At 44.0% G+C, this 13,449-nt stretch overlaps 1 protein-coding gene across 1 annotated transcript in view; it reads left to right on the plus strand.

Annotated features, from left to right (window-relative positions):
• Positions 1-13,449, plus strand: part of LOC119735802 (telomerase protein component 1-like) — a 33,476-nt gene that overhangs the window by 1,771 nt on the left and 18,256 nt on the right. The window contains exons 2-9 of the mRNA XM_038209742.1: positions 2,961-3,217; positions 3,715-3,783; positions 5,326-5,432; positions 6,516-6,649; positions 7,870-8,000; positions 8,552-8,647; positions 9,457-9,549; positions 10,618-10,811. Coding sequence (XP_038065670.1) covers positions 2,993-3,217; positions 3,715-3,783; positions 5,326-5,432; positions 6,516-6,649; positions 7,870-8,000; positions 8,552-8,647; positions 9,457-9,549; positions 10,618-10,811 — 1,049 coding nt within the window. The 5' untranslated portion in view covers positions 2,961-2,992. The remainder of the gene's footprint in view (positions 1-2,960; positions 3,218-3,714; positions 3,784-5,325; positions 5,433-6,515; positions 6,650-7,869; positions 8,001-8,551; positions 8,648-9,456; positions 9,550-10,617; positions 10,812-13,449) is intronic.

Here is a 13,449-nt window from a genome sequence, read left to right on the forward strand (position 1 = left end):
CTTGTTGCCATTTTGTGATTGGACAATGAACGACGTTCATTTGATGGTGTCTTCGTATCTCCAGTGCAAGTAGCTGCAAGCGCGGTCGCAAGTAGTGCTGCTTACGCACACGAATCCGCACTCAGTATATTGTAATACTTTCAGAATCATTTTAGTGACGGTAAATGAACATCATGTAAAGAAAATAAATTTCCAATTTTCCAATTGATCTATTATTACATCGTGAGATCGTTTAGACGGCATCCCCATAAATGCATGAAAGTGAATACGGAATTGGAGTGTTAAGTAATTCTTCGCATTATCAGTCCTTAAGATATTAGGGAGGTATTTTTTTTAAAATTAATACAATGATTGAAGAGAAAAGCAGGGATCAATTTAATACGCATAATATGTACATAAAATTAATAAATTTACATTCATAAAATAGTTTTTTAAAGAAAGCATGAATATAGATGAATAATATAAATTTCTTTTTAAAGAGAGAAGTAATTCTTCCATTCCCAAAGTTTATGCACAAAATTAATGTCCAACGAATCATTGCAGATAGCTTGCAATTTGTCCATTTAAATATCGAGATATATACACAGTAGGGTTTTGTGAAATGATTTTTCTTTTCCCCCTTTCTGTATCATTATGTGAACGAAATGTGTCACAGAAAACCTGCAGAATCTGGCCTTGTACGATGAACATGTACATGCGGCGCCCGTACGTGCACATGGTACCGTACGTACTTGCGTACATGTACTTCAACGTCGTTAATTGACCAGTCACAAAATGGCAACAAGGCTACGACTATTGCGCAGTCGTCTGGTGATGGCAGCCATTTTGAATGTGACAAGAGATGACCTCAAGCTGTGACGTCGCGTTATGCAAACTGCTTGTCAAGCAAGGGCGCGAGTTGCAAATGCGACGGCTGTTTCCTGTACCATGCATTTTTCGTCTGGGGGCCACGTGCACTGATCTCTATTCAGGATCTACGGCACAGGAAACAGCCGTCGCATTTGCAACTCGCGCCCTCGCTCGACAAGCAATTTGCATAACGCGACGTCACAGCTTGAGGTCATCTCTTGTCACATTCAAAATGGCTGCCATCACCAGACGTTTCACGAGTGCATATGGGCTCCAGAAAGATTGAAGAATATCTCGGAAAATGGAACATCATTACATCTAAGCATCCCAGAAGTGATAGGTGAAACATCATAGAATACAACCATAAGAAAGTAAGAAACTGAGAATGTAAGAAACGGACCGCAGATTTTATGAAAACGTCCTCAGTAGTGCGCGGTACCATGGTGTGTGGCCTTTGGTTCAGCGCAGCATACCGACGGCCACACTAGTGGGGCTATGTGAAATCATTCTTTCTGGCAAGCTGTCATTTTGAAGTAATCAACGAAAGAAGGCCCTTTCCAACGGTGCGTCTTAAGACGCACCGTAGGAAAATTTAGTAGTTCCTTTTGTTATTCGGTGAAGCGCGCGCAAGCATTGGCACGACGCACACGCAGTTGCTATAATTTGTCGGATCAGTGCGCGACATCGGGTATAGCTGCAATCGGCTCAGTGAGAACGTGTCTCGGACGCTGAATTCAGGCCCAATTCAAAACATGATTCAGCAACTTTTGATTTGAAATTGAAATCCTAGAAAGCTGTTTTTCTCGGAATATACAGCTGAAGCTGAACTGAAACCTCATCAGGTTAGTTGTTCAGTATCCTTCATTAGATTTTGAACACTTTTGTTGCTTCAAACGAACAAAATGCACAAATTACAAATGATGGACTATATCTTTAATGTAGATGTAGAACACTAACAACTAGGCCTAGGCCTATAGGCCTAACAATAACATGACTACAAGTTTTTAGTAAAATCACTCGGAAAAAAATGTTGGATAGTGGATATTTTGCCGGAGGTAATGCCGGCAAACTAACGTTTACTAAAGGTTTGCAGGTGGCAATCCATATCAACAGAGGGCGCTGTGCTCTTTAAGATACGGCTGAATTATAAGACGTATTAAATTCCCACCAAAAGTTGTGTAGCACATTTGGTGTAGGCCTAGTGGTTAAGCAACGGCTCTTGTGAGCGGGATGACCCGGGTTCGATCCCGATCCCTGCCACATTTCTAAAGGTTTTTTTTTCCCAAATAAATAAGGATATTCTTCTTTTATTATTTTAACATGTCTCAAACATTTTATTGCTATTAGTTTTACATTTTCCTTTTCAGATGTGTGGCTCTGGAGGATTTTTTAAAGGGAAATAGGCTAAAGTCCAAAATTATAAAATGGTCTGATTCCCATATTGTGAATACAAAGTTACAACGATGATATTGCCATTGGCATGGAGCCAGGCTAAAATTTGTCACCGGAAAATGTTTCAAGTACAAAAAAACACAGTAACTGCGCATGTTCAGTGCATATCCGGCAAACTAACATTTTCTAAAGGTTTGCCGTCTCTGGCAAAATATCCACTGCCAAAATGTTGCAACCTGACGCTGCTTTTTGCTTCATACCAACATCCCAAATGTCAAAAAAGGAGTTCTAGCGACCCAGTAAGTGGGACTAGCCTATAGGCCTATCAAGTCATCAATGAGAAAAAAAATGTCAGTCATTGCAAAAATGATGATAAAACATGAATCTGGGACTGAGATTGAGAAACATAATTAATGACAAATATGGCAGCTGGACAGCGGAAATCTCACGTGGTCTTAATACTGGGGCATAGCGTTCTGCTGCCTTACAAAAAACACCATATTGATAAAAAGAAAAAAAAGGTCAAATATATACTCGAATCATACGCTTACGAAACTACCGACTGGAAAAACTAACAATTTCAAATGTCCCTCGCTGTGATTTTGTCGACCATCTCCCACAATGGACTAGGAAAAATGAACTCTCTGTGGCAAACTCTTGGTGGCGCACTGCATTGTGAATCGCCCGAATCTTGTTTTCATGGCTCTATGAACTTTCAGGTTTCGGAGTTGTGACATTCCTGCTTGATACAATGGGATGCGGTTCATCTCAGTCCATCGGCGCTGTCCCCTCCGGCTCCAGCGAGTACAAGTATGCCGTCCTGCAGACCTGGGACAAAGTGGACCGGACCGTCAAGAAGGGGTCAAAGGGCAACCAGAGGCTGGTCGTCCAGCGGTCGGGCTGGAAGACCGTCCGTGTCTTTGTGTCGTCCACGTTCAAGGATTTCCACGCCGAGAGAGAGATCCTAGTCAAAGAGGTGAGAATCTCCCCTCCCACTTCCATCAAAATCTACATGTACATAACCTAACCTGGAGCTTTTGAAGGATTTTGCTGGGTTGGGGAGGGGCAGTGTTGTGTTCGAGTCCATCACATGTCCATCACAACTCCATCACAAGTCCATCACAAGTCCACCACAAGTCCATCACAAGTCCATCACAAGTCCACCACAAGTCCACCACAAGTCCACCACAAGTCCATCACAAGTCAATCGCAAGTCAATCGCAAGTCCATCGCAAGTCCATCGCAAGTCCATCGCAAGTCCATCGAAAATCCATCACAGGTCCATCACATGTCCATCACAAGTACAATGTACATCACAAGTCCATCGCAAGTCCTCACCAGTCCTCACTAATCCTCACAAGTCTTCACAATTGTATGTTCAATTCAGGGAACATAATAAAATCTAGTATTAGTAAAAATAACCTTGTAAAATCTAGTATTTTTATCTGTCAATGTCTCTGTCAAAACCCACAGGTCTTTCCAGATCTGCGTGCGTGGTGTGAATCCCGGAGGCTGCATCTGGTGGAGTGCGACCTTCGCTGGGTAAGTCCAAAACATCTAGTTAATTCACGGCAGTGAATAACTAAAATCAACCATTACTGTGACAATCTAGAAGGCCTCTAGATCTGCAACCAGTAAGGATTTCAAGTCTCAGTGTTGTAATCTGGTAACAGTAGCAAGTCAAGGGAACAGCTGCAATTCAGGGAACATAAAAAATTGGAAAAAGATGTCTTTGTCAAAGTTCATTTGAAAAGCTTGATTCATGACTCATGACTGACCCATAAATTACCTTTAAAGGGAAAATACAACATTTGCAAACATCGAAAAATAAAACTACCAAATCATTTTGAAATACCTTGCTGGACTGTTAGTGAATGACAGTCTAAAGCATCCTGTAAAATCATGGCACCTGGAACACAGTCATTTTCAAGAAAAGTGGTGTTTTCGTATCAATTTCCAACAATGGTCGGCCGACCAGCGTTGGAAAAAACTCGCTTATTTCAAATGCTGGCCCCAAGTAACCATTTTAGTTTGTTGTTTGCAATCGATTACACACCTCGAACGGGTACAAGCCAGCTAGATTGGTTCCCTGACCTTACAATTCCCCAACGTCTATAAATTGCTCCGTTTCATTTCAAATGGAGTCAGGGAATGCTTATTTTTCTTGGTTTTATAGCATCTACGAACCCAAAACGTCAAAAAAGTCAGTGTAACAATATTTGCTATATATTTCAAACCCCCCAAATTCATCCTTTTCTGAAAATGACAGCAAAAGCAAATGATGTATATTCCCTTTAAGACTTGATAGACTTACCTATGACTGACCAGTGACAGACCCATGGCTGACATGTGACTGACCAGTGGCTGACCTGTGACCGACCAGTAACTGACATTGACTGGTCAGTGACTGCTCATTGACTCACCATTGACCCACCTGTGACTGACCAGTGACTAACCAGTGACTGACTGGTAACGGATCAGTGACTGACTCCCCACGAAACATGACTGACCCATGACTGACCAGTTACTGACTACTTACTGACTACTGACCAGTAACTGACCCGTGTCTGACCAGTTACTGACTACTTACTGACTACTGACCCGTGTCTGACCAGTTACTGACTACTTACTGACTACTGACCAGTAACTGACCCGTGTCTGACCAGTTACTGACTACTTACTGACTACTGACCAGTAACTGACCCGTGTCTGACCAGTTACTGACTACTTACTGACTACTGACCAGTAACTGACCCGTGTCTGACCAGTTACTGACTACTTACTGACTACTGACCAGTAACTGACCCATGTCTGACCAGTTACTGACTACTTACTGACTACTGACCAGTAACTGACCTGTGTCTGACCAGTTACTGACTCGTGACTGACCCAGCTGACCTGCATTGTATGACTTACATGTGACTAACTCATAACTGTGACTAGCCTATGACTGACCTGTAACTAGCCTATGATTGACCTTAAAATGAACAGTGACTTGCACCTCGGCCCGACACCTCGCTGACTTGTGGTTACCTCTTGACCGACTCTTGACTGACCTATGATCTGCCCATCTGTTTTCCACAGGGCATCCCGAAGGACACAGATTCTGGAGAAACTCTGCGTCTCTGTCTCGGAGAGATTGATCGATGCTATCAGGACAACATCATGCCGTTCTTTCTCAACCTCACAAGGTATGCAGGAAACAGTAGAAGATAATTTGATTAAAGGCCTGTGCATTGCAACTTGGTACCAGGTCTGTCAATTGACCCCCTGGCATGCCTGGCATGGTGTGTCAAGAGTGCTGCATGTTTTTAATGGCTGTGACACAAGGGTGTGTCAAGTCATGATTTGGTGTGTCTAATAATTGATGGGGTGTGTCACATTTCCTCAGTAGGTGCGTCACATTCTGTGAAAGGTGGGTCAAAAAATGTTGCTAAATAGCTTCAAACTATCCATCATGTGCGTCACTACTCTGACGCAGGGCGTGTATGGATTCCACAAAAGGATGACCCACTGTTGGACAATCGGACACACCGTTGTTGAAAAAAAATTAAACTTGAAAAAAATGCATTTTTTTTCTACTTGACCTTCCCTTCCTCAAAACAAACGTTTCAAAATTACATATTTATAAATACCCAAGACAGTTTACCCATTCCTATTGGTCGAGAGCCCTTCACGTGGCCGGTCTTAAACGGATGATAAAGACATGGCTGGCTGGTCTTAAACACTTTTTCAGTGTCACATAAAATTTGGACATGAAATCCAGTGCCTCTTACCATTCACAACCCTCACTTAAGGCATGCGCAATACTACCAGCGAGTCAGAATTTTATAGTCCTAAATTCACAACGCAACGCCCCGGGTGCATTCTGCGCGATATTGCGCAGTACGGGCATTGCGCGGGCCAATCTCCATAAAAGGAGTTGTTTACATCTTTCTCGCCAGCTGGACACTCCATTATTTAGCTAGAGGGGTGTTTAAAAAAACATGGAGTGAACTTTTTGAACAAATCAGGTTTTTTGGATTGAAGAGTTCTGATTTTTTTTTACCGAAAAGGTTTTTATGAACGGGAATATGTGTGCTTGGTTGGTATTAATCACCCTGTGTAAGACCGCTTGGAGTCTGGGTGCTGATAATTACCCTCGCCAGCACCCAGACTCCAAGTGGTCTTAAACAAAGTGATTAAAACCTCCAAAGCACACATTTATTCCCTTATTTGAAACATTGAAGAAGACTGAAATTGATTTCTATTAAAGATCTTCCGTTTATTGACAGTGAGCGTTGCGGTTGGATCCCCTCCTTTGACGACGTTCCAGACAGCATCGTTGAGGAGTATCGCTGGGTCCACGGCCTCTCGGTGACCGAAATGGAGATACTGCACGGAGCCTACCGCGTTGATAATCCTAACTGTAAGTGCGTGTGGTAGACTGCGTCAGAATTGTTTGGCTGTGGAAGGTGGATTCTGCTACTTCCAATTGTGTATGTGATATATAAATAGTGATAAATATGAACTGCTTCATGTGGTGTAGTGAAACTAGCCTCCCGAGGTGATCCATGGACATTTCCCGAGGCGAAGCCGACGGAAAATAGAATGCTGCATGGATCACCGAGGGAGGCTAGTTTTTAAAGCATTCAATATTTGTTTTATAACACCTCTCCCACAGATTCTGCTTGGTTTTGATATTTTTAATTATTTAAATCTGAACACAGTTAAAATAAACTTCAATTTCAATACAAACTTGGGGGAAAATGTATTTCTCTCTTCCAAACCACCCCTTCCCGAAATGTTTGAACCCAACTCTGTGGCGCGCTCTCTTGGGAACAATACGCGCTACACGCAACTCTTAACTCCATTGCAGGATGCAGGTACATGTATGGGATTGATCACTACTCTTTTAGGGGGGGGGGGGGGGTGCAATAGCTTGCACAATGCATCCACCTTTACTGGTGACCACCGTGAGTGTACAGAGACTCTCTGCTGCACTGATTAGTAAGAAATGCATCTTTAAAGGTACAGTCCATCATTTGCAGCTATCCAAAAAGTAACTGACGTAATTATTGTTGAAAAGCATACTTGGTTAAAAGATAATAATGGGACTAAACTCTCTGTGAAATAATTCATTCTGACAAGTTGTCATTTTGAAGAAAACAATGAAAGAAGGCCTTTTAGTACATGTAGTTCGTTATTGATTCGGCGAAGCGCCCGCAACCGTTGAACACGACGCACATGCGCGCGCGGTTGCTACACTTTGTCAGTTCAGTGCGCGACATCGCGTAGCTGCAATCGGCTCAATGAGAACGTGCCCCGGACGCTGAATTTGGGCCCAATTCAAAACATGACTCAGTGACTTTTGATTTGAAATCAAGATCCTAGAATATTGTTTTTCTGGGAATATACAGCATGCACAGAGCCAAAACGCCATCAGGTTAGTTGTTAAGCACCCTTCTTTAGATTTTGAACACTTTTGTTGCTTCAAACGAACAACATGCACAAATTACAAATGATGTACTCTCCCTAACATTTCAAAAATGTTCAAGTTGTTTGAGGTACCAACGTGAGGCCTCCGACAGCATGCATCGAGACTGATTTAATTCAACCTGCCTGGTATACTGACTTTATCCACCGCAGCCATTTTCATGATCCGCAAGTCGGAGTTCCTACAGTCTCTCCCCAGTGAGTACAGAGACGACTTCATCGATCCCAACCCCATCGCCGTCCACAAACTCACCGTGCTCAAGAAGATGCTCAAGGCAAGACTGGTGAGTCTCTAGTTCTTCTGGGCTCAACGTTAGATTCTCAAGCTTCATCTGGGAATGTCCTGCAATATGGGCTCCGTTCACAAGTACCCCCTCTACGGCTATTAAAAGGGAGAGTAAGTTGGCCTGGAAGGGGGGGGGGGAGGGTACCGCGTACGTGGACCCGATCAAGCTCAGATACTGGTGCAACATTGTGCTAATAAAGATGAAGCTTGTAGTCTGTGCAAAGACTACATATGATCAATCGGGGCACGTGCATCTCCAAGTGAGATGATTTTTTTTTTCATTAAACAACTAAATTACTTGATTTTTTTCCCTGAGTCCTTATAATTGAGTACGAGTGCTTTGATGCTGGAGTACGATATCCAATGGTCGGGTCCAAGTGCTTCGCTTCTTGAGTACGAGTACCGTGAATTCGAGTCCGAGTAATTTGATTTTCGAGTTCAATTGCGAGTACGAGTATTCTGCAAGAATATTGGAGTTGTACTCGAGTACGAGTACCGAATGTGAGTACTGCAGCACTGATGTGTTGATCCTTTCTTTCATTGTTTCAGGGTAATCGTGTGCGTTGGTACGACTGTGAGTACGACGGCATTGATGATCATGGCAAGATACAACTCAAGGGACTCAACAAGACCTTCTGTAAAGCGGTGAGTGAAAAAGGAATTTCAAAGATCTGTTACAATATTGTGTAAAGTCAAGAAAGATTGATACAGGATGAGTTAAAGAACACGAGACTCAAATGTTAGGACTGTTGTTTTAGTGAAGTCCTGCATGTAGCACTTCCAAAATCTAGGATACAAAAGCCCAATTCATAAGCTTTCTTTTAGTACAAGAATCATTCAAATCACTCAAGTACTTTTCAAGTTATGGAATTTTAAACACACCCGTTTTGTGATCCTTGGACAGAACTTTAAAACAGTGGTTGTGTTTAAAAGTCCGTAAATTGAAAAGTACATAAGTGATTTGAATGATTCTTGTACTAAAAAAAACCTTATGAATTGAGCTTTCATATCCTAGATTTTGAAAGTGCTGCATTCAGAACTTCACTAAAACAATGGTCCCGACATTTGGGTTTCGTTTTTTTTGACTCACCATGTAGAGGAAAATCTTTGTTATTCCACTTGAAGAAATTTAAAATGGCCTTGACAATGCAAACGAGCAATTGCATTGGACATCAATAAAAAGACAAATGTACTAGAATATTAAAATGCACATTGACTGTTTAAAAGATAACATGTCTTACCAATACTTGCGATAAACATTACATATGAGATTAAAAAGGTTTAAATAGCAATAAAATAAAAAGGGAAACATTCAACAAGATAAGCAAGAAAAAGATCTTGTGTTGTAAATACAAATGAATTGACTCACTGGGTTCAAATTCTCGGCTGTAGGAGTTGGGTGCCATACTTATCTACCTTTGTAAATTCTCAACAATCATTCTTTCGTTTTGTAGATTTTTGAGTTTTTCAAGAAGCGCATTGAGGAGCAGTACCCCAAGCAAGACACAGAGATGGACCCCTACCAGCTGGCCAGAGAGGCTCACGAGGTAGGAGACACATTTGGCATGGTTTGAAGGTGGACAGTCGATATTAGCTTCCCAAGAAATTGAGGAGTGTGGCCAAATGGTAAGGTTTCGGGACTCATGCTAAATGATAATGTGCTTATATAGCACTTTATACATCGGTCTCAAAGCGCTTTACAATTAATACCCCTGTTCATCCGGTCAGGAGACCAGTTTTTGGAGCAGCTCGAGATCCACGCATTCTAGTCTCTAACTTCATAGGTACCCATTTATATAACTTGGGTAGAGAGAGGCAATTGTAGTAAAGTGTCTTGCCCATGAACACAAGCACCATTTACCTCGTCAGGGTTTGACCCTTGCACCACGGCATGTGAGTTGAACACTGTAACCCTTGGACCAGAGCGCTCCACATGATTAGAAAGTCAGGGGTTCGAACCCAGTATGCATTGTGTCCTTGGGCAAGCCACTTCACCACCACTTGCCTCTCTTTACCAGGAGTGGAAAATGGGTGCCGGCGTTAGCTGGGAAGTATCAAACCTGTGATGGACTGGCATCCCATCCAGGGTGATTATAAATATTCTCAGTTGTTTCATGCCCAGGAAACCGGAGATAAACGCCGGCCTGATGGGCCGGAATTAGACATTTGCAAACTAGTCTGAGGTAAAGCCATGGTAAACCATGTCTAGTTCAGTTTTTCTAAATAATTCTAGTTCATGGTTTCTAAATAATTTAAATGATTGTACATTAGTTGGTGATTAGATATTAAATTGTCATTGACACATGATGTTTTGGCAGATACAAGCTGGCTTTATTTAGCGGGTGTCATTAGGAGCCAATATGCCCCTCTACACAAAAAGTTACACCCACAATCAGGCTGCAGAAACCACATGTAAAATATTTCAAAACCAATTTTTTGAAGACAAAAAAAACCCACCAAAACTAAAATCTTTTCCATCAAGAAACTATTTTTGTTGAAAATGATTGTAAAATGAGTTGTGAAAACATTTCTGGATAAAATATTTCAAAAGCGTTTGTTTTCTCAACTAAATAAACAAATGGTTACACTTTCCAAAACTTTCTGTTCCATGGCAGTCTTTCATGAAGAATCGGGGCGCTCTAGTGCTGGGGAGGAACAGCGCACTGGAGAAGATCCACGATCACATCACAGACGTGGGGGTGGACTATCCATTCGTCCTGCTGGGCGGGCCAGGCTCAGGGAAATCAGCCGTCATGGCTCGCGTGGCAGACATAGCCTACAAGATGGCCTCCCTTAACGAGATTCCTGGGTGCGTATTTTTTTATGTAGCATACCAGTACATCATATTTTAACCAATCACATCACGCACCCTTAAACATGAATGGAAGACGCTTAGGTTATTGTAGTATTTTCCCTTCAGTTAAACTTATCCCGACCAACAAAACATTTGATGAAAATGGACATGGGTTCGAACCACAGATACTTATGAATGCCGACATGTGCTGTAAGTCGTCATTTTGCCGACTTACATGAATGGCCTTTTTGCACATATGATTCATTGCACTAACTGGCTTCGATTTACCCTGGTTTATCTCCTTAATGCTTGAGTCGATTCCAGCAAATTAATCCTCAGATTTTATCATCACGGGCTGGGGTATTGATAGTGGAGACCACGTGTACAAATAGTAATACAATGTACATGTACATGTACTGTTACAAATTAAATGCATGCGTGGTATTGACTGCATCATTCAATAAGACGACCCCCGAAATGGACAGAGCACATGCGTACAGGCCAAGAAGGGGTACTGGTATTGATATGCTCACGATGCATGCAGTAATGGGAAACCGCTTGGCTTGGCTGTGCAGCGACACCGCGTACCGTACCGATGCAGCGATCAGGGGCCGTGCCAAACCACTTTTCACTCGACGCTTCTTGCCAGCCGCAGCGCAGGAAGTCGATGCAATGCTCAATTTTTTTGAATGCCGACTTACACAAAGGATTTTGTTGTGCTTTTTATGGGGAGGGGACCAAGAGTAACACGACGACTTGAGCGAAATGGCGACTTATAATAGCCGACTTAGAAATAAAAAATCAATGGAAATGCATTTCAGACAATCGGGACTTTAGTCAGACGGCCGACTTGAGCAAATTGACGAGTTGTACGATCTTGACTTGGCTGGAGTTTACTGTATAACAAACAATTAGTCCTTTAGTCATTGTAGCGCCCAAAACGGCCTTGCCTATTACCCACTGTAGCGCCCAAAACGGCTTTGCCTATTACCCACTGTAGCGCCCGAAACGGCTTTGCCTATTACCCACTGTAGCGCCCGAAACGGCTTTGCCTATTACCCACTGTAGCGCCCGAAACGGCCTTGCCTATTACCCACTGTAGCGCCCAAAACGGCCTTGCCTATTACCCACTGTAGCGCCCAAAACGGCCTTGCCTATTACCCACTGTAGCGCCCAAAACGGCTTTGCCTATTACCCACTGTAGCGCCCAAAACGGCTTTGCCTATTACCCACTGTAGCGCCCAAAACGGCCTTGCCTATTACCCACTGTAGCGCCCAAAACGGCATTGCCTATTACCCACTGTAGCGCCCAAAACGGCCTTGCCTATTACCCACTGTAGCGCCCAAAACGGCCTTGCCTATTACCCACTGTAGCGCCCAAAACGGCCTTGCCTATTACCCACTGTAGCGCCCAAAACGGCCTTGCCTATTACCCACTGTAGCGCCCAAAACGGCCTTGCCTATTACCCACTGTAGCGCCCAAAACGGCTTTGCCTATTACCCACTGTAGCGCCCAAAACGGCTTTGCCTATTACCCACTGTAGCGCCCAAAACGGCCTTGCCTATTACCCACTGTAGCGCCCAAAACGGCCTTGCCTATTACCCACTGTAGCGCCCAAAACGGCCTTGCCTATTACCCACTGTAGCGCCCAAAACGGCCTTGCCTATTACCCACTGTAGCGCCCAAAACGGCCTTGCCTATTACCCACTGTAGCGCCCAAAACGGCCTTGCCTATTACCCACTGTAGCGCCCAAAATGGCCTTGCCTATTACCCACTGTAGCGCCCAAAACAGCCTTGCCTATTACCCACTGTAGCGCCCAAAACGGCCTTGCCTATTACCCACTGTAGTGCCCAAAACGGCCTTGCCTATTACCCACTGTAGCGCCCAAAACGGCCTTGCCTATTACCCACTGTAGCGCCCAAAACGGCCTTGCCTATTACCCACTGTAGCGCCCAAAACGGCCTTGCCTATTACCCACTGTAGCGCCCGAAACGGCCTTGCCTATTACCCACTGTAGCGCCCGAAACGGCCTTGCCTATTACCCACTGTAGCGCCCGAAACGGCCTTGCCTATTACCCACTGTAGCGCCCGAAACGGCCTTGCCTATTACCCACTGTAGCGCCCAAAACGGCCTTGCCTATTACCCACTGTAGCGCCCAAAACGGCCTTGCCTATTACCCACTGTAGCGCCCAAAACGGCCTTGCCTATTACCCACTGTAGCGCCCAAAACGGCCTTGCCTATTACACACTGTAGCGCCTGAAACGGCCTTGCCTATTACCCACTGTAGCGCCCGAAACGGCCTTGCCTATTACCCACTGTAGCGCCCGAAACGGCCTTGCCTATTACCCACTGTAGCGCCCAAAACGGCCTTGCCCATTACCCACTGTAGCGCCCAAAACGGCCTTGCCTATTACCCACTGTAGCGCCCAAAACGGCCTTGCCTATTACCCACTGTAGCGCCCGAAACGGCCTTGCCTATTACCCACTGTAGCGCCCGAAACGGCCTTGCCTATTACCCACTGTAGCGCCCAAAACGGCCTTGCCTATTACCCACTGTAGCGCCCAAAACGGCCTTGCCTATTACCCACTGTAGCGCCCGAAACGGCCTTGCCTATTACCCACTGTAGCGCCCAAAACGGCCTTGCCTA

The sequence above is a fragment of the Patiria miniata genome, unplaced genomic scaffold (assembly GCF_015706575.1).
Source record: "Patiria miniata isolate m_02_andy unplaced genomic scaffold, ASM1570657v1 HiC_scaffold_29, whole genome shotgun sequence".
In the NCBI taxonomy this organism is placed as follows: Eukaryota; Metazoa; Echinodermata; class Asteroidea; order Valvatida; family Asterinidae; genus Patiria; species Patiria miniata.